General features: G+C 42.8%; 1 protein-coding gene across 42 annotated transcripts in view; it reads left to right on the top strand.

The window, feature by feature from the left end:
- Window positions 1–1,061: 1,061 nt before the first annotated feature.
- The window catches only part of SORBS1 (sorbin and SH3 domain containing 1), an 81,507-nt gene continuing 55,180 nt past the window's right edge, over window positions 1,062–27,388 (top strand). For 5 of the 42 annotated variants that reach the window (XM_052798329.1, XM_052798335.1, XM_052798340.1 and 2 more), the window contains exons 1-7: window positions 1,066–1,216; window positions 10,004–10,059; window positions 11,298–11,363; window positions 16,628–16,747; window positions 18,298–18,324; window positions 18,501–18,616; window positions 25,640–25,787. In XM_052798329.1, the coding sequence (XP_052654289.1) occupies window positions 1,185–1,216; window positions 10,004–10,059; window positions 11,298–11,363; window positions 16,628–16,747; window positions 18,298–18,324; window positions 18,501–18,616; window positions 25,640–25,787 (565 nt within the window). In that variant the 5' untranslated portion in view covers window positions 1,066–1,184. Of the gene's footprint in view, window positions 1,217–10,003; window positions 10,060–11,297; window positions 11,364–13,519; window positions 13,616–16,627; window positions 16,748–18,297; window positions 18,325–18,500; window positions 18,617–21,018; window positions 21,829–22,372; window positions 22,745–25,639; window positions 25,788–27,388 lie in introns of all 42 variants that reach the window. The other 37 variants (XM_052798311.1, XM_052798312.1, XM_052798313.1 and 34 more) reach the window with 20 other exon arrangements.

Here is a 27,388-nt window from a genome sequence, read left to right on the forward strand (position 1 = left end):
GGAGTGTAGTGATAGGATGAGGGGTAATGGTTTTAAACTGAAAGAGGGTAGATTTAGATTAGACATTAGGAAAAAATTCTTTATTGTGAGGGTGGTGAGACACTAGAACAGGTTGCCCAGAGAAGTTGTGGATGCCCCATCCCTGGAAGTGTTTAAGGCGAGGTTGGATGGGGCTTTGAGCAACCTGGTCTAGTGGAAGGTGTCCCTGCCCATGGCAGGGGGTTGGAACTAGATGATCTTTAAGGTCCCTTCCAACCCAAACCATTCTGTGATCCTGTGCTGCTACTCACCTTCCTAACCAACAGGCTGCCCAGGCCTGGGGATGTGAGTGTACCCCCTCACTCTCCTAAAAGCTGGCACCATCTCCACTCCAGTGTGAGTCTTAGGCTGTCTAAAGGGGAGCCAGGCTGCACTGTGTTGGGGACACTCCACTTTAGGGACACCCTAGTACAGCTTGTGGCTTAGAAAGCTCCTTTGATGCCTGTTATGATGCCCATGGAGTGGGCATATAATTTGTAATAGCCATGCAAGCAGTTAGTTTCCCTTTGTGTCATGTCAGGTATTTATGCTACAAATCTCAGCTGCCAAGTGCAGAAACATTAGCTGCCTGTTCAGCTCCTACCCATTGAAATAGGATCTGCCATGTCCAGTGCTGATGAAAATATTCATTCCTTGACAAGCAGATGCTGCCTGGTTAAAAAAAAAAAAAACAAAAAAACAAAACAAAAAACAACCAACAAAAAAGGTGCTTTTTCAAGTACTTTCCCCATACTTTAATGTTTCTTCAAGGTCTGCCTGTCACTTCCCTTCTGAAGTGCATCCCATACCCGTGCTACCATGGAGTGTCACCTCCAAACTTTCTCTCTTTCCTTTCCCCAGCTCCAGAGTTGCAGGAGTCGTCAGTGTCTTTCGTGATGACAGTGGCAGGGGAGTGACAGACAGGCTGGGTGGGGGTGGCTGATGGTGAGCAAGCCTAGTGACAGCATGGGGTGACTAAGAACCAACTGGCTAATTAAAGCACAGCAGTAGGAGGAGCAAAGTATTTAAGGGTGCCAGAGAGAGACAGGGAGATGCCTCCATAAATTTCTTGTTACACCTCAGCAGCCAAGTGACTGGGCAGCACAGTGAAAGGTTTCCTTAACTCTTTCGTGCCTTTTATGGAGTGAAATCAAGGGACTCAGAAAATGGCACCATTAGCTGAAAAGTCTGAATCAAGGTAAGGACACTGGTATGTTTTTTTTAGTCACAGTTAGTCAAAGCTAGTCCTCCTAGAGCTGATGTGGGGTGAACTCCCAGGACTTTACATGGCACTGGCCTATGCACTGAGTGAGTAGGTCTGTTGGGGCAGTACACACTGATTTTTCAGATTGCTTCTTTCATTTGGATAGGTATTTCCAGTTGCTGCTTGAAAAGAGGGGAGGTATCAAGGTATTGATTACATGGGTTTGTGTTCTCATTAAGGGAAATGTGCAGATCCTTGCCTCCTTACCCTAGTGACTGGATCTTTCTCCTACCTATTTTTATGGGAAGGAAGGATTGAAAGCAGTTCCTGAATGCTGATTCTGAGGCAGTTGCTAAAATGAAAATGATGAGAACGGATGTGGAGTTTTCAGCAATATGTGAATTTGGTCACCTGAGGGTGGAGGAGTCAGAGGGAAGTGAAGATGAAGACTGGCTTCTGGAATGTAACTTTCTGCTACTTCTGGAGACACTTTGGATGTCAAACTGTTGCTTAACCCAGCAGTTTGGTTTTCTCAGAATGTTCTCAGTACTGAGTAGAGGAGCAGTCGCTGTGTTCATTCCAGGGTGTAGGTGACTTTATAGGCAGCGCAGTCCAATGAGGCTAGCAAGCTAGCACTCCAGCCTGAATTCCCTGGCAGGCGTGGGTTTGGCGTCTGGCCTTGGATGTGTGACAGTAACGAGCCTTCTAAGTTCTGCTGGGACCTTTTTGTGCCTGATATTCAGGTAGATGAATCAGTTCCCTGGCAATTTTTCTAGTGTAGCAATCCCTCCAGGTTGGCAAAGGCCAAGGAAAATGACCCTGTCTAATTTCAACTTGCATCCCTAGGCTTGTCAAAGGTGTGTTGGAAGTGTTGTATGCCTGGCTCCCCATATGTGTTGGCTAGACTTAGCTTTATGTGGTTCCCTGGAGGTTATTGCAGTTGTGTGGAAATGAGACCAAGTCTCAAAGTGGTTTTGCTTATTCTGAAACTATAAAAAGCAAACTGCAAGACTGATACATGCACCTTGTTACACTGTGCCAGCTCAGCTGATTTCAGATGTTGCATAGAATAAAGGCCTGAATCTTCCATCTCTGTGTAAAATAAGAATCACCTATATACCTTGAAAAGTGTTAGCTGTTGCTTAGTGAGTGTTTGTGCAGAGCTTCAAAACAGCTAGTGCTAGCAGAGGTCATAAAAATTGTTTGGTGTGGTTGCCACAGTGAGCACTCATTAATGCCTATGCAATTCCTCTGCCTTACACAACTAGGAATCTCAGGATGTGTCTGGGATGGTATGACGTGGTCTGTAGCATTAAAGTATCTGGTTTATATGTCAGAGGTGCATCAGAATCTTCTCTCTACCCTCATTTTTGTGAAATGTTTGTAATCTGGATTTGAACTTTGTGACACTAGTCAATCTCTAATTAGTATTTCTGCTTAATGCAACTTCCTCCTATTTACTACTTCACTGTTTGAGAGTGTGTGACAGAGGTGAAGACAGCCTTTGTAGTCTTTTGTTATACAAAATCATACAAGAGAAGCTGCTGGATGTTGTTTAGATGATCTAATTGATTGTATTTATAGAATGCCATTCACTCTAGTAAATGCAATGTAGTGTTTGTGTCCCTCAATCCTGCAGTCAGCTGAATGCATCCATTGTTATACATAATTAGGGCTTCTGGAATTTGGGTCTGTTTATTTACAGCAATTGTTCTCCAGAGGCACAAGTGGCCCCATATCAGAGGTTTACAGAGAGTTAAGTGCAGTACGCAGGGCACCCCAGCTGCCCAGCTCTTACAAGTAGTCTTACAACAGCTTGAACTCAATTAATCTCCTATTTCTTCCAGCTGAAGTATAAAACCACCATCCTCTTGGATAGGTGCAGTTGTTGCAGATGGTCTGAAAGATTTCCGTTTTTTCGAAAAGGTAAATCTGGTGTCATTGAATTAATTATCCCTTAACTGTAAATAAATCCCAATTTTAGTAGATGCGTGCTCCCTGCCCAAATTCCTGTACGAGTCTCAGTTGAGTTACGTGTCCTAAATGGTCTCGGGTTGTGGTATGCTGTTAAATCATTTACAGCTTTCCCTCTGGAGCTGGCAGCCTCAGAGCTGTGCCCAGTGAGCTCCCTTGTATAGGATGTACATCAGTTTGTTTGTGAAGTGCTTCTGTCTATGAGGTGTTAGCATACATATCACAGATAAATCTGAGCAGAGATCTCAGCTTCTGCTGCTCTCAAATGCTGTGCCTTGTGTCTCGTGCTAAGATGAATATGAGATTTTATTTTAAATGTCCTATAAATTTTTATTTTTCTTTCCAAAGTTTTAAGATGTTCATGTGAACTGCTTGGGTGTATGGGTATGGCACAAAGGCATTTGTTTCTTTAGCAGAAATGAATGATACATGGGCCACAGCTACTGTCACCATCATCTCAGCCATCAAATACAAGAAACAGAGGACAGTCATGTCAGACGCAGGAGGAAGTCAAAGCCCAGTTACAGTGTATTTAAAATCTATTGTCACGAGAAGAAATGCTTTTGACTGTATGGCTACTGCCATGAGCAGTTAACTTATCCAGAGGGAACCAGTGATGCACTGCATGCCAAGTTACTCTTCTGTCTGCTCTGTGCCAAACAACCCTCTGGTTGGCTGTTTTCTAAGCCATGTGTCTGTAGCGGAGCAGGAGGTTGATGGCTCAGGGAGGAACCCACCTTTCATCCCCACAACCCTGCAGGTATAAGTCATTGTCACTTAATGAAGGTTCAGTGGCTGATGTGAAATTATTGCAGTCTATTTCTTTGCAGGGAGGTCCCTGTAGACATCAAATCATTATTTGTACTAGCACTGACTGTAGAATTGGTTTTAGTAGACAGGCCAGAATTAGAACGGACAAAAAAGCTGATTTACCTTTTAAACCTTGCTTTTCAGCTGTTGGGTGTGTCAGCTGTAGGCTTTGCTCTCTGGTTCTGTGACATTAAGCAGAGTTTAGACTTTGGACTGCCAGTCTTTTACAATCTTCCGCTCTTTGCCAGAATTTAATGAGATGGGTGACAACATGCAGACCAATTGCTTTGGAAATGCTTGTTTACAGGCTAGCAAAATGAAGACCCAGAGGTGCAATCGCTTTCTAAAAATGCATGAATGGGGGTGAGCGCAAGGGGGAAGAGCTGCTTAAACAGAAAAATTGTGTTGGTGCAAAACAATTTAGCTGTAGCTCTTCATGAATTAAATTTAGGTTGCAAATCAGAAACAGCTTTCAAGCCATAAGAGGAATGAGTTCTGGAGCAGGCTTCCAGCAGTGGAGGCAGGAAACCTTACCAGTTTTAAGCTGGAACGTGAAATGTCCTTGCACAGGATTGTATGACACAGTTGCCTGCAATAGCATGGGAGTAGGCCTGATGACCCAGGAGATCCTTTTCTGCCCCCTGCTCTAAAAGTGGTGACCTTGAACTGAGTTAACTCAGGTTGCAGCTAAACTTTGTTTACTCTGAAGTTGATGACTGGAAGATGACTTGGTTCAAAAGCATCTCTGAGTTCTTAAAGCCACATCTCCTAATTTACATTTCCTATTTGACTTTTATTATTAAGAGGGTCACAATCCTCTTAAATTGCACAAAAACTGGCACACATGCCCCAGATAACTTAATTTTGCCCATTAGGAAGGAAACAAACGTGCACCATTAAAAAAAAAAAAAAAAAAAAAAAAGCAGTGATACTGCATATGAAATGTGCTATGTTCATTTATTCTAACAGCTGTAAGTTCAATTATTTATAAGAACACCTTATCCAAGCTTGTGTTCTATGCTGCCATTTGTTTCATTTAGTGAGCTTTCACTGCTCCCTCTCTGCTGTCTTAACACTCGCTGAAGAGCATGAGGAGGCTGTTGTCTTGTGCAGAATTGGTATGATTCTTCTGTGTGCGCTGCTTGGTTATTCATAGTCTTTTCATGACATTTATTCTTAGGAGCATAATGTCTTCTGAAGGAATGACAGGATGTTCTTTAACCCTTAAAATAAAAATGATGGGCAACATTTTTCTCAGTATTTCAGGATAAGAGAATAATGATAACTTGGAGAGAGAGCTGATTGCCTGGGTTAACCTGGAGCCGCTTCCTGTATTCTACTTATTTTTTTTCTTGCCACACTTTGTAATACAAGGTGCGAAGTACGGAGGAGATGTTCTTTCCATCAAGTTCCTTTGAGCAGAGGAACCACCTGGCAGGAGGCACAGGCTACAGCGCAGCTCTTTGCCCACTTCCCAGATTTGGGACTCCACGTTGCTGGCATGGCATGGCTGGTTGAGCAGAGCATCTGGGTCAGGGACATTGGTGGCAATGTGAGAAAGGGTCTGAGCCAGGGACTAAACAAATGAGTGCTGTCTGTGATGTGTGAGACCTGACCATGACCAGGTGAAAATAAGTTTTGTGATTGCTGATCGTCCATGGAATCTGAAAGCTTACCATTTTTTAAAAGCCTCAACCCCTAGATTATACTAATACAAATAAGAATTTGATTTTTCATTTTAGTCCAGCCAGAAAACACTTAAAGCTCTTGTATATGGAAAGACAACTTTGAAAATGTAATAAATTCAGACCTGAGAAGGTAAAGCAGGACTCCAAATCTCAGGAATATAAAGGACCTGCCCAATAAGTTTTGAATGCTCATCTCATGTTTAGCAATTGTTTTAAAATCCTGTGTGAGTCATCAGAGCTGTCAATAATAACAAGAGAAGAAACGAAAGGAAATTACTTTTCCCCACACGCACATTAGACCACCAAAAATAGCCACTGCCTGTGACTCTTAGCTGAGATACCAGTGACTTAAGAGCCTGTGTCCTTGCTTGGAACTATTAATGAGCTGTTTGTTACCCCCTGCTATTGTAGGGGGAGTACTCAAACGTTTAGAGCATGTGAGATAACCCAGAGACATGCTGTGCAGAAGTAGTTGCCACTTATCTGCATTCCTCCTAAATAGGCTTCTAAATGCACTGCTCTCTTTTCCACACCAAGTAGGGAAGGAGCTGCAGCCTTGGAAGAAATGTACTGGGGGTGAAGGGGAGGAAGGAAGCATTAAACATCCATCTAGAGGTATGGCCAAGCTGGCAAGGAGTTGGTGGATGTTATGTATGGACATTGGCATGTTCAGGGTTACAGCTGCTGGCTTATGCTCTGAGGAATTCATTACCTTTCATTGAATGTCTGCAGCTTTGAAGCTTTTGTTGCTATGTCTGTCACATTTCAGGAAAGGCATGAATTCCAGTCTGGCAAGGAGACACTGGCTAGCTGGCTAGAGCAGGGAGCTGTAAGGAGACACAGGAGGGGTCTGGAGTATTTTTTTATTTTATTTTATTTAAAATATGTTTTGTTTTGCCTGATCTGGCAGTACTGTTTTTTCTGTTTTTAATATTGACACGAGGGATCTTGGTTTTGGTTCCCTTTGAAAGGTTCCCTTCTGAAGTGCTGCTGTGAGTGCTTGCATGTGTGTCTACAGGAATGGCTTGGCCATGTCTACAGGAAGCTCTCGAGGGGAGCTGGGAGCAGCAAATGTTTCCAGATCCATCTGCTCCCACAGACAGCATGTCTGGCCAACGTGTTGGGGACTGCTCTAAGGATGTACCATCCAAACACTCAGCGGCACACTGACTTGCAACATGTACCTTCCCAAGTGTTACAGAGGGCAACACTTTGCTAGACTGGGGCTGTGGAGCCAGATGTGCTGTCTGGCTGGACCATGTATCTGATCCCAAGAGCAGCCTTAGGCCTAAGATAGGCCTAACAGGACTTCAGTGTGTGGTTTGGGTTAAGCATATGGGAGGCAGGTAGAATAACTCTCTAGCCCTGATGCAAAAAGGCACTGAAGCATGTTCTCAACTGCAAAAGTGCACCATAATTTCCTCAATCTAAACAGCAGTTATTTCTAGCGGCATGCAGCAAATCTGTGTGCAGATCCTCAACTAGTCAAAATCAACTTTTAAATGGAGTTTCTGGAGTTACACCAACCCAGGTGCTCAGGATTGGTTATGCTCTCCCCAAGCACACTGAATCCATTCTGTGTATGGGAACCTGCATTAAGTATGTGTTCGTTTCAGTGCTTGAATAATGTTGATTAGTTTCACATTAAGTGAATGCTGAATGCTTGTTATTTTAATTGAATTCCGTAATTGCTAGTAAGTGTGGGGATATGTGGAAAAGTCATTTTTCTAGATGTAGTTCTAATGAGTTTGTACACCTCCTCCATTTAATTTTAGCAAACTTACTTCTTTAATTATCACTTTATTTTTAACCTCAAATCACTTGATGTGAAAATTTGTTCTTCTAAGGCCAAATAATTGTGCTTTTTTTGGTGTGAATTCTTTCCTTAATGTTTTTCGCAATGCAATGAAGGCCAGTGCTTCACACTAAGCAATGTCAAGACTCTTGAATCAAAAAACCATCACTGAAATAGGAGTTCTATGGCAGTTGTGATGTCACTGTTTCTAAAGAGAGATGGGACAGTTTAAAAGGTATAAAGCATGGGGTCACAAGTTTAATTACTTGGATACTGCCGTTGTGGAAGGGGACCTGTGTTGCTCTGGGATTGCAGTAGCAGTGGACCCTGCCTTTGCCAAGGCACATGAGCTAGTATTTCCTCTTTCCTCTCCTGAAAAGGTTATACGCTAGATATTTTTTTTTTTTTTTCCTTCCCCAGCCTTTTTTATCTTGTATACCAGAGGAAAGCATGCAACCTTTTGGGGATGCTTGGAGTGGAAGAAATTTTCTGTTGACTTGCATGAAGCCTATGGAGAGGGCCAGTACTGAGTCAAAACTTCTGGGTACCAGCAACCTCCTCAGCTTCAGAATGGCTTTAATCCTAAAGCTGAATTAAGACTTACTGCAGTACTGCCCCTTCTTGTAGTTTTTCTCCCTGCCCTATGACAGGACTCATATTTATCCAGTGACTTTTACTCGTAACAGTTTTCTGTATGTAGAAGAGCGTGATACTGCTACAAACCTCCTTAGCCTGGATAGCCTATTATTTTAGCCTGTTTCTTTCTGCTTTGCTTGAACTAAGGCATCTTTCTGTAACTGAGATGTATGGAGATCAGAAAGACCATTATTATTAAGTACACTTGTCTAAATTTTCAGGCTGTGTCAACTGTTACTATTTCAGGGTAGTTACTGTTAATATGAAATGGTAGAAACAAAAAGCAGATACTGTACGGGCAGGCACAGTCAGGCAGCAGACCTTTAAGTTGGGCTCAGCTTTTGTTGTTGACTAGTTTTAGACTGCACCCTCCACACTGTGTTTTACTGGGATCAGTTTGGAGTTAGGCTGCATCCTGCTGAGCCTTCACCAACCCATGACGTATATCTTATGTGTGTATTTTAATGAAGAAAATATTTAAATACTTAAGTGTTGGCAGCTGTTGCTAGGGTGGCATGCTGGAGAGCCCAGATATTGGCTGGTTCTACAGACAGATCTGTTAGTATATTTGCTTGTTGAATTTTCTTTTCTTTCCTTTTGAGTATCTGTTGAACGTGCTTATTATATCCTGGCTGGCATGAAACAAATGCTAGTTAAGAATGGGGACACCTGAGGCAAGAGAGCAAATTCAATTCCCTGAAGGCAGTTTCCACCTCTTACAATGTCCCACTGCTGCCTCCAGTTCATGTAACAGGAAAACAAGTATTTCCAACTCTCTTGTTTAGGTTCTTGTTTCTCTGAGCAATTTTTCCCTATACTTCACAGATTAGGGTCTTTGTTTATGCATGATTTCACAGCTTCAGATACCTACTACTATTCATGTCATGGAAGCCATTAATTGGCTGGAGTTACACTTGATCTTGGTCTCTCTAGCACTAACTTTTGGTGGTGGTGGTAAGATTGGAACACAAAATTAAAGGGTTTGTAATTCAACCTAGGACCTTTAGAGAGCTGAGAGATCTTGGCAAACATGGACTTGTTACATAGCAATGTGGCTCTTTGACTATTCAAACAAACATCTGTGGTGTGACATTGAAACCTGTTCGTTTGCTGCAGATACCAAGTCCCCACAGGATTGGGCACTGGGTACGAATAGGCCCCACAGTTGTCCTCCCTAGACTGTCATGACCATGAAAATTGACTTTTTTCTCCTCTGGTCCCCATCTGGTAGTTTTTCTCTTGGGTTGGTAATGTCACTGTCTTTGGTCCCAGGAGGATTAAAGCCTCTAATTTTAAAGTTTCACTTACTGGAGTCTGATCCTGAAAAATACTAGTGGCACTGCAGCAAATGATTGGTGCAGAAGTTAATGTGCGTTTCGACAAGTATCTCTCTTCTGTATTGTAACATCTTTCAAAGGAGAGACCAGACTGGCTTTGATCTGAGCAACAGATCGCCTTGAAATCTGGCAGTGGTCTAAGTTGAGAGTTTTAGTTTAAAGCTTTTAGTCTCCCTGAGATTTCTTTATTTTTTCTTAATGGTGATGCACGTTTTATATATTAGAAGCTAGCCAGATTTGCACTTTGCCATATATAGACTCTTAGGCTTTAATCAGTATCTTGCAATTTAATGTTGAGGATTAGTCTTGAAGTCTGAAAGTAGTACCTATATTGGGTGGAAATGCTCTTTGATTTCTGATAATTATCAGCAAAAAATGTAACTGGTGGTTGACATAAATCCATTTGGGTTTTGAAACTAAATTTTTTGAAGAAACTGTGACTATTACCTTGACTTGTGTAATGGATGTTCAGCATCATGTCCAGTGTTGTCTGGGCAAACATGAAATGTAACGTAACCATTCTGCCTTTCACTTTAAACAGACATAAACAAAATCCAGAAGTGAAAAAGGCAAGTCCCTCCACCACAATGAGCTCTGGTAAGTCTGTGTTGATTTTCACTTGCCCTTGTTGGCATTCCTTTTTATTACTAGAACTATTCCTGTCTGTTTCTGATGCAATTAGTCTGTCTTTTTTTTGACTCTTCTTCTGTCTCCCAGAAAGAGTCAAAGCCCTTGAAAGCTCAGGGTGTCTGACTATTGAGATACAGTGGCACGGCTTCTTAGGAAAAAGTGTCCTGGTTTCGTGTTTGTTCTTTCAACTTGGCCCATAATGCTCAAAAAACAGATAGAAACATCTTAAGCTGGAGTAGGTCAGTTTAGCTTCTTTCACTTTGGAATACAAGAATTCAAAATTATTGATTACCTGAAAAAATTATCTAAAAGAATTTTATATGTTTTAGTAGGGCTGAATGCAAATTTGACATCTGGTTAGGAAAAAATCAGCTGCACAAAGAAAAATGAGGGACCAGGAAATGTGGTCTGGTTGGGAAGAGGAAAGCTTCTCGGCTTGGCTGGGTAGCAGGCTAAATCAGAGTGAAAAACAAAGCAGATGCCATACCTAAGTGCCATATGTAGGACCTGTGGAATAATATTCCAACTTGATTTTAGCACTTTATCAAGTCTCAGCTAGACTATCATGTCCAGTTTTTAGCACCACATTTTGAGAAAAATGTGAACCATTTGGAGAGAGTCCAAAGGAAGGCTAGGAGACTAATCAGGGTCTGAAAAACATGAGCTGGGAATTTGGCTTAAGCATTGATGAGCTTCCAGGTTGTGAAGCACTGGAACAGGTTGCTGGAAGTTTTTAAGAACTCGTTAGGCAAACACTTGTCAGCAGTGACAGAGGCAGATTTGTTTCTGCCATAGATCAGGAAGGAATATGGCTTTAGATGACCCTTGGAGGTCCTTTCTAGCACTATCTTCTGTGCTTCTCTGAATTCACAAGAGCCAGTTTTATTCGTGTCAGCTGAGGACATTGCAGACTTGAAAAATCTCTCTTGAAAAATCTCATCACTGAGCTGGATGCCATATGCATATACAGAGACAGTGCCTGTTTAAAAAATGCTGTGATCCAGGTAGGCAAAGGGAAGGGAGAAACAGGGGTGTCACCCAAGGGAAATTTGTGTCTTCAAGCAACATCTCCCGAGGTAGCAGGAATACTTCCTAGCTCATGAATCAAATAGAGCTGACCCATGGCATCCCCTCATAGTCAGAGGTTAAATTCAATTGCAGAGGTTTTAACCCAGAAGTAATCCGCTGCTTCATTTGTCTTACAGAACACGAAAAAATTGATGCTACAAAAACTGTTGTCAATGGGCTGAGCAGCAATGGACAAGAAAAAGGTGGGTTAAGAGCTTCAGAAACATCTCTTCAGCTCCCCCTGCATGTCAGCTGCGTGATGTGATTGATTTCCCCAGACATTCACTACAGCAGGCATTTCCAAATTTAGTTTGCTTGGCGACTGACACAAGAAAAGTCTTGTGCTGCACCATGCCAGCAGCAGCAGCATTTCTTAGCTCAACAAGTGTTCTTTGTCTCTTAAAGGTGGCAGGCTGGATTTGCCTCTTTGTATATTTTTAGTGCTGTTTTGAGGAAAGCTGTGCACTACTTGTAAGCACCTGTGAATCAATATCTTATTGTGTTTAGACAGCATGGGTTTGTGGGTACCTATGTCTGAATGCTGTTAACTTCAGTGGGAGGTGAAGGTTTGAGCTCAGGATTAAAGGGCAGGAACTAACCATTGAAGTAATTAAAAAAAAAAAAAAAAAAAAATCTGTCACTAGCAATGACGATTTAAAGCCCAAACTTCTCTAAACAAACCAGTCCCCGTGTTAACATCAGCACGTTTGCAGTGTGCTTTATAGAATTCAATTTTGTATAGTGATGGTGTGTGTTTTGGCAGGGTGAAAGTATGTGGTTGTACGAGTTGGTTTTCTGCTGGTTTCATTTCCTTTCTTTTCCTTTGATGCCTTTTTATAGTGGTTAGTATTTTGACTGCATTGTAGATGGATGAATTCAGTCTGTTACAGAGCAGAACAGAATTAGGGTTCTTTCCTAAGCCTCAAGCTATTTGGATTTGGGATCTACTGTATTCGCAGGGTCTCCAGTGCTCAGGGAGAAGCATGGAGAACAGGGTTTGATTTGGGTTCCTCTTTTATTATAAAAAAACAAACCAAAAAAACACCCCCCCCCCCCACAAACTTAGAACAATCACATCAAATTAAAAACTAATGATTTTATGACCTTTGAAAAAATTCTATCAAGCTCTTCCACCATCCTTTTGCTTGAGAGCCCTTTTCTAGGTTGGTGAAATCTGTGCTTTCCAGTTTTGCCAGGGACCAGAAAGATCTGCCACAAGAGGGGATGTACACACCACCCCGATGTCAGTGCTTCCCTCAAGCTGGCCCAGTGCTCAGTATTGGTGTGTAAAGTATTAGAAATATGGTTCCTCTTATTCCTGATTTTGCAGGCCCGAGAGAGATGGCATGGAATGTGAGGAGGCACCTAGTATTTTCCAGTTAATACGTGCAGAAAGCTAATAGGTTTTAAAGGAGAAAATCCTGGCTCTGCAGAAATCAAGAGCACAACTCAAGGTATTCTGGTGGAGCCATGATTTACAAGATGTTTATCTTGGCAGATACCGTTGAGCTTCACCTCTGAGTAGTTTTGCCTTTGCCTTTTTTACCACCCCACACCCTCTCTTTTTAAAAAAAAAAAAAAAAAAAAAAAAAAAAAGAGTTTCACATTAGCTGCAATACAGAGTCAGACAGAAGAAGTACCAGCTAGTTTGGACAGTTTTGTAACAATTGCTAGAATTGCACACAGTGCTACATACGGTTTTCCCCTATGTTACTACATCTAGTATAATTAGTGTGCTAGCTGATGGAGTCCAGTAGAAATCTCTCCAATTTACTGTTTAAATGGATGGATTTTTTTCTGAAATGGGTATTTTGATGCTACCCTCTGGCGTGAGACGATTTTCAAGATTATTTCATGTTTCATTTCCTTCTGTTGCTGAACTTGTAAAATATGTGCCATAAAATCCAGAATTCGTGTAATGTGGCTGGTTTAATGTTCCTCTCTCAACCTTTCAATCCCTTTTTTTCCCACTTTATTTTGTTTTAATGGAGCCATATTAATGTTAACTTAACATTTTTTATTTTTGCATGTGGTCTATCTCAGCTAAATGATTACACTAAAATTTTTTGATGGCTTCTAAAAACTAATGCTTCCAGATTCTTTTTTGCCTGCAGCATAGTGGCAGTCAGCAGTTAGTCAATTCAGTAAGCAGTTCTGTATGCTGCATAAATCAGACACGTCCTGAGTTAGGGCGAACGAAGGGATATTTTTAATGGTTGCATCGCTGCTCTCTGGACTGCTTTTGTATTTGAAATTTCCTGCTATTGTGTCTCCAAGTACATTAGAAAATTTTGTGGCATGCTTCCCAAACTCTGTTCTTCCCTTTTTGGATGTGCCATTTACACTTTTGTGTTTGCAGCTGTTGATGTCCCTTTATGTACACGTTCTATTTCTGCCGTTAAAATAATCCCTGTGAAGAAAGTGAAAAGTTCTCCTCACCTAGTGCTGCCTACAGGTATCTTCTTCCTTCCTTCCCCCGCCATGCATTAGTTGGCCATCATTCTCTCTCTCCCCTCGCCCTGCCTTTCCCCGCTTCACCCACGCGCTTTGGCTAGTTTTCAGCTTCATCCTCTTCTCACTGTTTCCAGAGCTGTAGATTTCATCAGTAGGTAATAAAGTTAGCTCTTGATGGCACAATACACTGTTCTCAATTATGGTGCTCCTCTGCAGACATAATTGTGTCTACTTGAGTCTGGGATCATTGTAAGCTCTTCTACTAATGCTTGATTATGAATAATATTGTTATTACAGCCTCATTTTGAACCAAACCCCTGATGAACCAAAGAATGTTTCCCACGAATCTTTAGTATTTATGAAAGTAAATGGATGTCAGAGATGGTATTTTACAGGTTCAAGCATAGTTTAGCATTGGTGGGATGGTTTTGTTTTTCTGTACATGCACTGACTTTACAGAATCTTTATATGGATAAATAAGGATGTTAGGCTGTCTGTCACCGCCTACCCAAGCACATGTTTTCCCACTAAAAGTACAAGATTATTTTTGTACTTTGCTGGATTTGGACAGTCAGACTAGTCTAGTTGATACTTCTTCTCTCTCCTAATCTGTCACACATGTGTTCTGTTGGACTAGTACAGTGCTAATGTCATGTTTATTACCATCTGCTGGATTTCTGTACTGAGAGATTCAGATTTTTGTTTTCTGTCATTTCACCTAAATTGTGAGGGAATTCAACATTTTAGGTACTTGTCTTCCTCTCCCACATTGAAATAGTCTGATAATATTTTATTTTCAGACCTTTTCAAAACACTTTAATTTTTTTGAATTCAGAACTTTTTTTTTCTGATTCTTATTCTTTTGATTCAGTATACAGGTTTAATATGTTGTATGAAAATAAAAAAAGTGCTTTGATTCCCAAATTTGATTCTCCTGCAATATGATGGAGACATTTATGGCACGTTGAACTCTGTTTCCATTTCTCTCCAGTGCCTGTGAAGGGAATCTAGGTGGAGGAGCATAGGAGAAGAGCTGCCCTGCACTCTTTGCAGATGTCTAAATTGAGCCTGGTAACTCCCAACAGTGTGTCCATGCCTCAGAATTACAGCAGTCTTGAAACTGGAGTCCCAGAGCTTAAACCTTTGTCCTCTGGTTTGAAAGTGGGTCTGTAGAGTCCTCAGGCTGCGTGTTGTGCTGTGTGGATGGGAATGATAGCCATAACTGGACTCCTCGGCAAAAGGAATCCTGACCCTATCTGTATCATGCAAAAATCAGGCAGAAAAATCACCTTATATTTCACCAGGCATGTGGGTGACCTTAAGGCATGATCAGTTGTGTGGTGTGAGTGCAAATGTGGTATATTTAAGGATTAGAGCAGCATTTGATATGTCTGTGTGGATAGTCTTTCCTCTCACAAAGGCTGCCTCAATGCTGCCTAAATTAGCTAAAGGCTGGACTGTAGGAAAGTATCCTCTGATTCCTTACTTATTCCATCCTTTCTCCAGTCCTAAATGTGGATCTGAAGCTATGCTTTTTGTGAAATCCCTAAAGCATTGGAAGCCCACATAAAAGCTTGAACACAAAGTGGTGATTCCAGCACAGAGGTCTTTCAATGTGAGCCAGGTGTTTGACATTCATTGAGTCTTTCCCCTTACTGCTGTTGTCCATCTAGCACTTTTGATGTTTCCCTATATCGCGGCCACCTTGGCTGTGGTTTGTGTGTTTTGCAACCCTAGCCGAGGCATTGTCGTGGTCTGTAGGCACTGTACTGGTGTGGATTTAATGGGCCATTACCTTACTGAAGTCAGCCAGGGAATATTGATCTGCACAAACACAGGTTGTTGTCTGGGCAATAAGCAGCAGCCTTTGCCCCCTCTGTCCAGTCTGAAGGCATAACTTGCATTGTAATAACAGTTCCTAGAGAGGAGCTGCATCCTTCTCTGTTCAGAGATAGCATGATCCTCACCCCATAAAACCAAAAATCATCATGTTGTCATTTGTGTAACACAGCACGTGCTCAGTACCTCCTCAGGCTCCCTGTGTGGTGTCATGGTAGGACTAACACCTCTGATTAGGTAGGTCAAACTGAAGTCTGATGGCAGCTGCAGGGTCAGTAATAGTGCATGAGAAAGGGAGGTGATGTGTTTTCCTGTGGAAGTAGCTTAGATAAGCAAGAGACTCTTTAGGCTTATTGTCTCTATAGGTATCTTAGAGGAAACAACTCTCCGGAAGGATTTTAAAGGTAGAAAGATAGCCTTGAAGTACTGGTTTGTTATTACTTAATAGGATGACAGGAGGAAAAAACCCAAATCCATGGACTGAAATGCGCAAAAGTAAGCCTGCACAGAAGCTGTGCTGAATCGGGCCTCAGCAGCGACGCTGGCATGATCTAGTGTCTGGCTCACAGGGTGATCTAGACAGGTATATGTTAAATCTCCTTCTAGTTTTTGGGAAAGGTGAAACACTGCCACAAAATGGGGGGAGATGGCAAGGAGGTAGCTTGCAGTGCCCTGCCTTTAGATCATATTGAGCATAGTTACAAGATTTTATCCTCCAGTAATCAGAAGACTTTTTTTTTTTCTTTCAGTCCTGCACAAAAGGCATTTTTAAGGCTTCAGCACACAAATTGTGTTGCTTTATACCACTGGGACATCCCTATAGAAGAGCCACAGAAGATGTAATGGTAGAATGTCCTTGCTAGTACAATATCTCCACATAAAGCACAAGGACCTGTGAAATTTGGTTCAAACACTCATCCTTTTTTCCTCCTTTCTTAGCTCTGTTACACTGACTCAGAACTTACTTCTACATTCATCAGTTACCTGAATATGAAACTGCTTTGATTTCTCAATGCTTTAAATCCAGAGCTAATCTTCATCTGCATAAACATTACTAGATTGATTCACCTGGAGGCAGCCATGCTAAAATTACTCCATAGAGCTCTGATGGCTCCTAGTAGCTTTGTATCATCTGTTTCCATGTGTCTCCTCTGTGCATGTGCATTTCCTGTAGAAACGGATCCCACTAAAGTCTGCAGCGGAAAAGGAGCTGTGACCCTCCGGGCATCTCCAGCCTATGAAGAGAATCAGAATATCACTTTGCCATGTCCTCAGGATGGTGAGCAACCTGAAAGTAAGTGGGTGGAATGTTAACTGGAATATGTTACTCACAATAACCTCAAGAGAAGTCAGTCCAGGGTCTTGGGATGACTTTTTTTTTTTTAGCTACAATTTAAAGCCCTAAATCCCATAGCATAGTTGGAAACCTCTTGCAAGAACCAGGTCAGTGGAAGGAGACCGACTCCTGTTCTCTCCTAGTGCAGGTTTCATGACCACTTACTCATTGGCTTAAGTTTGTTTACAGCTCCTTTTTGCTGTCAGGAGCACCAAAACCTCTCAATTTTTAAAATTTTTTTTAATTTTTTTTATTTTCCCTGGCAGGCCCATGTCAACTCCTTTTATTGCAGGCGTGAGGTGGAACAGAAAGAGACTGAGCAGTGCTGCTGCCACCATAGCATTCGCTTGTGTTGTCGAGGGAGCAGGGATAGTGTCCCAGGCAGTGTTGCCACAGAGCTCTACCATCTTTCAATAGCAGACATGTAATTACTTAATTGTAGGAGACAGACAAAGCATAACAAACTTGGCTAGAGTCGTGGGTCTGGCAGAGGGGATGAACTCCCAAAGGCAAGATGCCGTTAAGGGGGAAGGGGGGTCACACTTGCTCTTGAAAGCAAAGCATACATCGTTTCTGACTGTATTGTTGGACAAAGGGCAATTCCATTAATTCCAGCCCCAATGTGCTGCTTTCTGCTCTGTCTTCTCCTCCCATTCTGCTCCACCTGTGACCTACCCTCTTTTCATGCTTGCCATTCTCTGTTTCTTCACTCCTACCCCCCACCATTGCCTCTCTCCCTTCTGTTGATGGCTTCATAAATTTCCAGTGGCTTGAATGGCAGTGAGCCCATTACTATGGAAATCAGCTCATTAATACTTCCTTTGGTTACTCTCTCAATCGCTTTATGAAATGTACTTTGGAGCCGGAAGAGCTTTTTGCATGTAACTTAAACAGCAAAACGGGTAGAGGGGTGGGGAGGAGCACAGTGGGAGGTGGGTAAATAGGTGATGAGACCAATGCACTTAGCTGCAGGGACTGGGTCGTAAAGTAACATCATATTTTATAATTCCCTTCGTGCACACGCGCTTGCTCTGCAAAACCTGATCTGTTTGTTGGCAGTCCTTTATCTCAGTTAATCATACGTAGTGATGTTGATAAGGATAGACATATCTTCATAGCCTGCATCATGGCTGAATATGGGGTCCGTACATTTCCAGTGATTTGTGGTGTCTGGACATCAAGCTGCAGCTTTAGAAAGTAGCTAGCTGGGCTGCCTTTTTGCCTCTGAAATAAGAATGTCAATGAACAATTGTTTCTTCAGTGCTCTGAATGAATTGCCTTGTGTTTACAAAGGTCAGAAACAAGGAGGGCATCATGTTTAGGGCTGGTCTCTATGGTAATTAGGCAGCCCTGTCAGAAAGCATTTTATGTGTGAAATGAAGTAGCTCAACTCTTAATTTCAATTGGTACATGTTTTCTGTAAAAGTAACAGTTTATTTTTTTCCCCTTTCTTTTCCTCTCTGCCTATCCTCCACCTCTTCTGTTCCTCCTTTCCGTGAAATGCTTAGGTCTGGAGCCAGAAAACGCAGAAACAGGTACAAACATTGGCTGCTTATGTTGTTGCTTCTGTTGCTTTCTTGGAAGTATTTCTTGTTGCCTGGAAAAAAAAGAAAGAAAGGAAAAAAAAAAAAGGAAGAAAAAGTCCCTTCCTTTTGCCTGTCCTGTAGCTGGAGGGAATCCTCTGTGATCTGAGTTTTCCTTCCCCTCGTAGATGATTGGAGGTCGTCAGCTAACACTGATGCCAATGGGGATGCCCAACCATCTTCTCTGGCTGCCAAGGGTTATAGGAGTGTGCGTCCGAACCTTTCCTCAGACAGCAAGCCACAGGTAAGCCTTTCTTCTGTGACCCTGAGGGTGATCATCTGGGTTCAAGCACTGGATTCATGGTCAGGAGTCCTGGGTTGAACTCCAAACTTTGCCGCAGACTTGGGTAAGTTGCTGTGCCTCAGCTTTTCCTACCTTTAAAATGGGGGCAACACTGATGTCAGCAGAGTGCTGTGGAGCTTGTGTGTTCAGGCATGCCACAGTGTTTCCTTGGTGGATGAAGGAGGAGGACAATGCTATTCGTTTGCAAGAAAAAAGGTGACATAGTCATCTGCTACTGTTTTGTCTTTTATGTTGGTCTATTTCCTAGAGGTTGCTGCAGGCTGAAAGCAGAGTTACACCCAACATTAAGAATAAGATATTGGGGAAATGCCTTTCAGTTTTAACACTTTAACTGATACAAGCCAACAAGGGAAAGGTTATTTGTACCTGAAGGTAAATTCTTGGAAGTCAGTTGTTAAGAGACGTGTAACTTCATCCTTTTTCTTTTGGGTGGTCAGTCTGCATAGAAGCAGTCTGAAAGCTGATAAGGAAACCCTTCATTAGAAACCACTTTTTTCTGTGAGACAGAGTCCCTTTAAAGCCTTGTCTGCTATCAGGGTGACTGCTCCCGTTGTCAGGGACCTATAGCAATGCCACAGAACAGACACTGTTCCTGAAATTGTAAGTGAAAGCGGAAGAAGGCACAACTCAGATGAAGGCATGGGAAGGAGCGGCACCCTAAAGGAGAGACCCATTTACTGCCTGATACTTACAGCTGTCCTGTAGTCCGTTATTGATCTTCTTGAGGAAGAGAGCGCGCTAATGCACATAGCACTTCTTATAGAATTCAGTAAGGACTGCTGTCCAAACTAAGCTGAAATGGAAGAAAATGGAAAACAGCAATTGCAGGTGGTGAATTAGTATTTCCTGATAATACTACATAGTGGCAAAGTGAGGCTTCATCTAACCTAGCGAAATATTGTGGCTCTCTGAAGTCTCCAGACTGAAACTACTGTCCTTAAGGAATCAAAAGGAACGAGCCTGTTCCAGAAGCACAAGCCCTTCAGAAGGAGCCACTTACCAACCCGCTTCTCCACAACCTTACACATCAGGAAAGGGGTGGAAAGAGGGGCAGCATGAGGACAGTAGATTTCAGGACAGCAGCTGTAATTTTATGAAGCTATTCTAGGTCTACATCCATGTAACAAGAATGGATGCTGGCCACAACCTGTCATATGTGGATGAATTTTAAAGAAGGTATTTTTTCAGATTTGAATGTTGCAAGCTGTTAAGGCATCTTCATTCTCTGGTTTTGACCATTTTAGCACTGGTTTAGTCAGCCTTTGCCCATAAGGGTATGATAACAGGGTGTGTGTAAAACCTCCTTTCGTACTCTCCAGAGGGTTAATTTGCAAGAATGCAGGGAGCTACTGTTCACTAGGTGGGTGTTTTAATTCTCTCCCTTTCAGTGGTTTATAGTTTTCAACTACTGGTAACAAAGCAGTAAATAAAACAAAACCTCTCTATTGCGAAGTTATTTTACTTCAAAACAGTTTGGCTTTCAGAATAAATTCACTGTAATTGGAGTTGCAGTCTGTAGGCAGTTGTGCAGTTAGCAACCTATATGTTGCAAAGTACCAAAAACAGTAAGGCATTTTTTTATTATTTACTAGAAGCAGGATTTCTCTGTTGGTGATCTTGATTCTGGAGACAAATTCTTACGAACTCAGTTCCTCAAGAAACTTTAATTGTTCTCATCTTCCTGAAAGTGTTTTTAGGACTGAAAAATCCTGAAGAGAATTCAAGAGCTAGCTTTCAGAAGGAGGAAATGCTGACTTTTTACTTAGCCAGCTGTGGCAGGCTGTAGTATTCACATGATGTCTGCTTTCATTAGCACTGGTGAAAATTCACAACATTCACTTTTCAGCAGTGCACTTAATGTGCAGAGATGGCCTAGAGCTCTGAATTTGGCATTGAGATTCAAATGTCCCCAGTGCTGGGAAGTATTTAGTTACACAGGCATGAGCCTGGGTTTAGTTAGCTAGGATGTTAAATCTTGACTCAGGCTTTCCCAGGGGCATGGTGGGTGTTGCTGTGCAGGCCTCTCGAAACAATACAGCACTGAGATTTATTTAGTCCAGAGAGAGGGATGTGTAGGCAGGGACTTGAGAGCTGGGTAAAGTTTGCATGCTGCAGTGAGCAGTGCTAAGAGAGAATGTATGAGATGATGTATGTGAGTGTCTTCTGCACTGGCCTTCCAGATACTGTATTTGCTTTTTGTTCTTGCTGTATTAAAACCTGCTTAACCCAAGTCTAATGACTGAATTCGTTCTTTGAATTTATTAATTTTTTTCCTTCCTTTTTACTTTCATTTGGTGCTGCTTCCTCTCTCCTTCTTTTCCTTCTTGACTCTGCCTGGGCAGGCCCTTGCCCCTCCCCGTCCTCTTCTTCCCAAAGAGGCGAGCTTTGCATGGCGTCCTCGCACTGGCACTAAAGTGACCAACCTGTTGCCAGTGCCCATCATGGACTGCGTGTACCTGAATGCACCCAAGCCTTATACGCAACGTGCATCACCAAATGCCAGTGCACGGTGTTATTTCTCATCACCTACCCCCTATGGGGCCATCCCCAGTGGGAAGCAAGGCTTGCCAGCAGGGCATTCTCCCTCTTCAGGCCCCAAAGATGAGGTGCATGCTGGGCAGCCACTCTTGGAAAGTTGCTCCTTGTCAGACGCATCATCCATACAACGCAACCCTGACGGGGCAGATCCCAGTAGTAAGGCTGGAATGAATTCCAGTCATGAGACGAAGGCGGATAAAAAGGTCACCAAACTATATGTAGCTTGTTTATCTAACAGCACTTGCTCAGCCACGTCTGAAAATTCCACTGGCACCGCACATGACCCAGCAGCCAGCACCAGTTTGGGCGCTGAGCTCACTCAGGCACCAGCCACCAACATTGTTTCCTCTGTAACAGATACTGGAAAGTCTCTTCCTGCTCCTCCTCCTCCTCCTCCTGTTCCTCCCAGGCCATACTTTTACATTGTCCTCAGTAAAGACGCAGTTAGTTATGGTGCGGGCCAACCCTCCTGGACTCAGTCGTCACCTCCGCAAGCTGTGAGGGACAGAGTGCTAGAGCCCCAGAGCACAGCTGCCACAGAGGACAGGATGAGAAAAGAGCCTTACCTTACTCAGCAGCGACAGCCACCGTACAAGGCAATGGGACGCAGCATGGTACATGTTTTCTCCATAACCTTGTTTTCTTTCAGCTGTGCGGATGGTTCTTTAATTCATTACAATGTTCCCTTAATGCTTTATTCCCCTCCTACCTAATTTCTGAGCATTCGTTGTGCCACCAGAGTCTCATGGTCTTCTACTTGATAATACTTAACACCCTATGTGCGCCCCCCCAACGTTGATCTGTGTGTTTGTGTGTGTATGGTGTTTGTAGGGGTTGGGCTGGCGAGGATCTTTCTATTTTAGGGAGGTGTAAAAGCAGCAAACTCTGTAATGTGATGGTGAATGCAGAGCTGTTCTGTGGTTTGATTTAGCCTCACTGCACGGAACTGCAGTGGTGAGGGGAAGGAAGATTTTTGTGAAAAACCATGCGTGTTCATAGAGGCCAGGGCTACAAGACTGAAGAAGTAGTCTCCCTAAGGAAAGAAAATCTGCTGGGGCTTCTTATCATTTTGGGTGCATCCTTGCATGACACTATATGGCTGCGTTAGACTCAAGTACCAATCTCCCCCGTTGCATAACAACACCTTGTTTCCTACAGGATGCCACTGCCACCACCACAGCTCAGCCTGGGGTTATAGTAGTCCCACTCCTCCAGGTTAATCCAGACAGACAGCAAGAAGGCAGCTCCAGCACTCCACCACCACCTCTGGTTCCTTTTGGGCAAGGCTCCGTATTCCCTGAGACTGGTTCTTCTGGCTCACCCTTGACTTTTCCGACTCTAGACGATTTCATTCCCCCACATCTCCAGAGGGGTTCCCACCATAACCAAGCACCCTCCGCATCTGGCACATTACCCTCAGTTTACCCGAAACTGCCATTCTTCTCATCACCACCTTCACTTGTCCCTCCAGTCACGGGGGCTTTGCGCAGGGGCTTGAAGCCTGAAATCACTGGAGTCATCTCACATACAGTAAGCTTGCCAAGTACCCTCTTCGCCCTTTTCCTAAATTTGTATTCCCAGATTAAAATTACTTTCTCCTTGCAATACTAAACTTGAGAGAGGAGTGATGACTCACTCCCTGCCAGCAGCATGACAACTGAAACCTTGTTTACGTCCTGTGCTAGTGCATGCGTGTTGCCTGCCTTGTGCAGCTTTGAACTTTCTATTGACTTCTTGCAACAGCATTTGACTGTCTCCCTTTGTGCCCATTCTGCTAGGTGATGCACACCTTAAGAGTCTTCACAGGATTTGCTCAGAATAATGAATTCTGTATAAACAGAATAGCTGCAACTAACTGATCTCTTCAGGCTCTTTTAATAGCATCCTTAATGTGTGTTTGAATAACATTTAAAGCAGCAACAGCAGATCAGTTAAAGGTTAGGGCTGGCTTTCTGTTCCACTTGGAGCCACAAGACCGTATGGTCTCCACACGAATCCCTGCTGAAATCAGTGTAAGATTGCTGCCAGTATCCAATGACCTACAAGCAATAATATCAGTTACTGAGCTGAGAGTCTTCCAAGTGTGTAGGTGCTATGGGATGGATTAGGGGGAGAGTGTCTCTTCAGTTTGGAATTGCTTGTCTTTGAAAATTTTAAAGAATTCAATCTGCAACAGTTTTAACTTGGAATTTACTGTGTTGTTCTTGGAGTAGGTTTTGTTTCTCTCTATGCTTATCACCTGTTTTTAAAAAGTCGCGAGGGACAAGGAGGAAAAGTAGCTCTCAGTTAAAGTTGCAGAGGAGGCAAAAAGTGCCTGACCCTACTTGTACTGGAAGTCTTACAGCCACTGTTTGGTTTTTTTTTTTTTTTCATATGGTTGCTTGTAAGGACAAGAAGGGAAGTTCAGCAAAAACCCCCTCCTCTCATGATGATACTTTCTCTGCCCTCTGACTCTATAGGGATCTAGCAAATAGGCATATGGCAGGGAAAAAAGAAAAAAACAACCAAGGGTGATACTTTCAAAAGTTCTCAGTATTGGCCTTTCTGCTTCTCTTGAAATCAGTGGTTTTTTACTGCAGAGAGTAATGAAAGTTTGAGGGTTTTGTTTTTTAATGGAGCCTCTCTGCAAGCTCCAGAAAAATTCAGCAGGCATCCAAATCATAGAGGAGTAGTGGAAATTATGCTGTACCTGATTTTTCATGAGATGAGAGTTTTGAAACATTTTTGGGCATGCTCACTTCAGGCATGTAGTCACAGTCCTGTTTTCCACAATGATGTAAATGGTCTTCACCCACTTTGGGGACTTAGCTGGGGCTGCTGAACCTACCCTGATCTGACATCCCTCTTCTTTGAGGGTTCTTTATATTTTAGTTATCAAAGTGAAGCTCAAACCCAACTTTCTCATACTTCTCCCTGACTCCCACTCCTTTGCCCAAATTGCATTGTTTGGAATATTATCACAGCCAGCAAAGTGGGGCTGGGTCTCTCTCTTAGGGACATCTGTTTCTGAGGACCATTGATTCTCTTCTGTCCTCATGAAATGTCTATGGCCTGATCAGATGCTGCTTGGAGCAAGATCACCTCTATCCAGCAGAACAGGATTGTTCTTCCCTATTTCCCTTCTAGACTGGAGAGACTGTAGGTGCTTGTTCTGTTGGTGGCCAATTCTCACTATGATTTATCTCTGAGCTCTGATGCCAGGCCTCACTCTGGCCCCTGTTCAGCCCCCTGTCTGATACTGTAAGTTCTTGCCCCTGATGCTGGTGGGTATGAAGGGCACTGAGTTGTACTTGGCCAGAAAAGCCAGGAGTAGGGGTTCTTGTGGAGCAATAAGAATATTGCACAGAAGTGCATGTTCAGGTTTTTTTTAATAGTGATGAAAATCCCCCTGAATGCTCAGCTCCATTTTACAGATCAGCAGCCTGCAGCATTTCAGTCCGACAGTGGAATAGCAGGAGTGCAGAAATCTGGTACGCTGTTCCATACTCTCTTCGGATGCTCATTCCACATTAATGGTAATTGTGTGTCCAAATTCCTTAAGAAGCTTTGAAAAATCTCAGCCTAAACTGGCATACACAGCCTTAGTCATTGTCCCTGCTTTATCTTTTTCCCTTAGTACCAACAAAAGCCTGGTATGCCTGGACTGAGATTTTTCAAAGATTAACTAGTTTTTAAAGTCTCTCTGCTGACACAGCCTGTATTTCTACAAAACAACCGGAGCTGTGGTGATACCAAAGGTGGGTTTGAAACAAGCAAATGATGTAGCTGGATGCTTTAGGAGAACAAGAGCAGCTTGCTATCTGTGCTCCAGCTGCAAAGCCACATTGAGTATCTTCCTTGCTAGAGTCCTACCTTTTACCTGCTATCAGTTTTGGGGTTTTTTTCTATTTCATTATTTTAACCAGGTAGGTGTCACACTGTCTCCTGAGTGATGGTGCTAACCTTATTCCTCGGACCTTTCTTATGAGACCAGCTGCAGTAATAATGTTTCACTCCAGAATTGCATGAGTTTTGCACGTCTGACTTCTTGCTATGAAAGGAATAATTTTAAAATAAATGTTTATGTGTGTATGTACCAGAGGAAAAATGTCTGTGTCTTCGACCCCAACCTGATTTGCTCATTTCTGGCACCCTGTGTTTGCTCCACAGAGTCTGCCAGATGAATTTAGTGCCTCCTTTTGGGGTTGGAGTTGTGAAACCCAACACCAAATAGTTATAGTACTGCCTTAGCAAACTAATTGCATTAACAACGAGCAGGGTACGTACAAGGAGCAGGGTAACACTCATGCTTATGCCTTGTTGACTAAAATTTGCTGTGATTATGCTTCTCATTCAGCTTAAAATGTTGGGGTTTTTTTTTCCCCAGATTTTCCCAGTGTAGCAGCCTTCTGCATGCTGCTAATGATGTGTTGCTCTCCTTTTCAGGACCCAGGTTCTGTGCTAAATGACATGCTCCAGCCTGGCACTGGCACGGACTATCCAACCTCCTTCACTTCAATCAACAAGTCATCTTCTGCCTATCCTTCTACCACAATCGTCAATCCCACTATTGTCCTCTTGCAGCACAATCGAGGTAAGGAGACTTGTATGTAGGTGTTTGTGGCTCAAACTGAGCAACCTGTTACGCTTACAAGGAACTGGAGAATGTGTGTGCCATGGGCAGTTAAGTCCAGACTACTAAGAGCTAACAAAGCTGCCTCCAGAAAGTTGTAGTGACTGGAGCATACAACAGGCAAGTAAGAGGTTAGAGGTGTGGGACAATGCCTACTTTTTCTAATTAAAACCTGTGGATCAGAAGCTACTCTGAGGTTGAGGGAGAGGCTTATAACTGGGCTATGGACATATGAGTAAGTTATTGCAGGGTAACAGCTTATCCCCCATCAGGTGTCCTGTCATAGTGGAAAAGGGTGTATGTTCGCATCTATCTGTCAGTAGATGCAAGGTAGCTTGAGGTGGGTTCTCCCTCACTGGAAAAGGGGATATGTTACTTCTCAGCTACTGCAGCATGAAAGCAGCCATATTTTCAGTTACTACAGGAGAGATTTGACCTCTGGATTCCCAGCGGAATTTACCCAATAGTAAATAATCTGTTTGCCCATAAGTTTGGAGTTGGCAATTTGTTCCTCTATCCATAACTGGATTAACTCAGACTCATACTGCAGTAGTCCTTGAGCTCTGGGTTTGCATATGAACAAAACAACCTTGTTTGAGCACTCCCATGTTTACTAATCTGAGCCTTTGTCTGCCTCACAGCAGCTCCCTCTGAATGGACAGTTGCATCTCTTTACATGTGGCATTAGAGGGAAGCTTTGCTTCTCTTTTTTAGTTCTCCTGATGGCTGGCATTAGCCCAGCCTCCCAGCTCATTGTGCATCACTAAAGACTGTAGCTTATAAAGGGCCATGCAGATGCAGTCCAATTTGCCTTGGTTTCCAGTGGACTTGGGAAACTCCAGGACAAGCAGATTCTAATCTGCAATGCTGTGTCTTACATTTTGCAAAGAAAAAAATAATCAGAAAACATGGGCAAGGCCTGCAGTCCTCATATTGTAGTTACTCTAATTACAGGTGTGCATTGGTGTGCTCCTTTCCAGCCCCTCATGTATTTTTTTTTCAGTGCATTTTTAAAACAGACTTCAGTCTTTGATCCTGAAGGTAGTGTCCTCACTGTAGCGCAGCTGATTATAGGGGTAATGAGTGGGTTATCTCTTCCTTTTTGACAGCATCTGAAGCAGCTTTGCTTGTGTGCTTCTGAATGAGGGTGTCTGGATTCCTCAGCTGCTTCAAGAGGAGAAAATACTGTTTGAGGCAGCCTTTCTTTATCTCAAAGCCTTTTGTTGACTTTCTTGAGGTGGGATACTCTTTTGGTTGGTTTTCGCATTAAACCTGGAGCATTTCAGTGTGTACTACACAAGGATATTTTGTCTCTGTAGATTTTAAGAGCACAAGAGACAAATCTATATAATATGATGATACACACACAGAGGCTCTGAGACAACTGATGTCAAATTGTTCTGTTTATTAATTACCTTCACAGTTAACAATTTGTCCTGTCTGAATGTCTTGCCTCTGACCATTAGCACTCGTGATACTGTATCCTGATAGATTGAAGAGCCTTCTCTCATCACATTTTTGTTGATGTGATATAGATCATGGCCTGATAAGCAACTTAATCA

This window comes from Harpia harpyja, chromosome 10 (genome assembly GCF_026419915.1).
Source record: "Harpia harpyja isolate bHarHar1 chromosome 10, bHarHar1 primary haplotype, whole genome shotgun sequence".
NCBI classification, from domain to species: Eukaryota; Metazoa; Chordata; class Aves; order Accipitriformes; family Accipitridae; genus Harpia; species Harpia harpyja.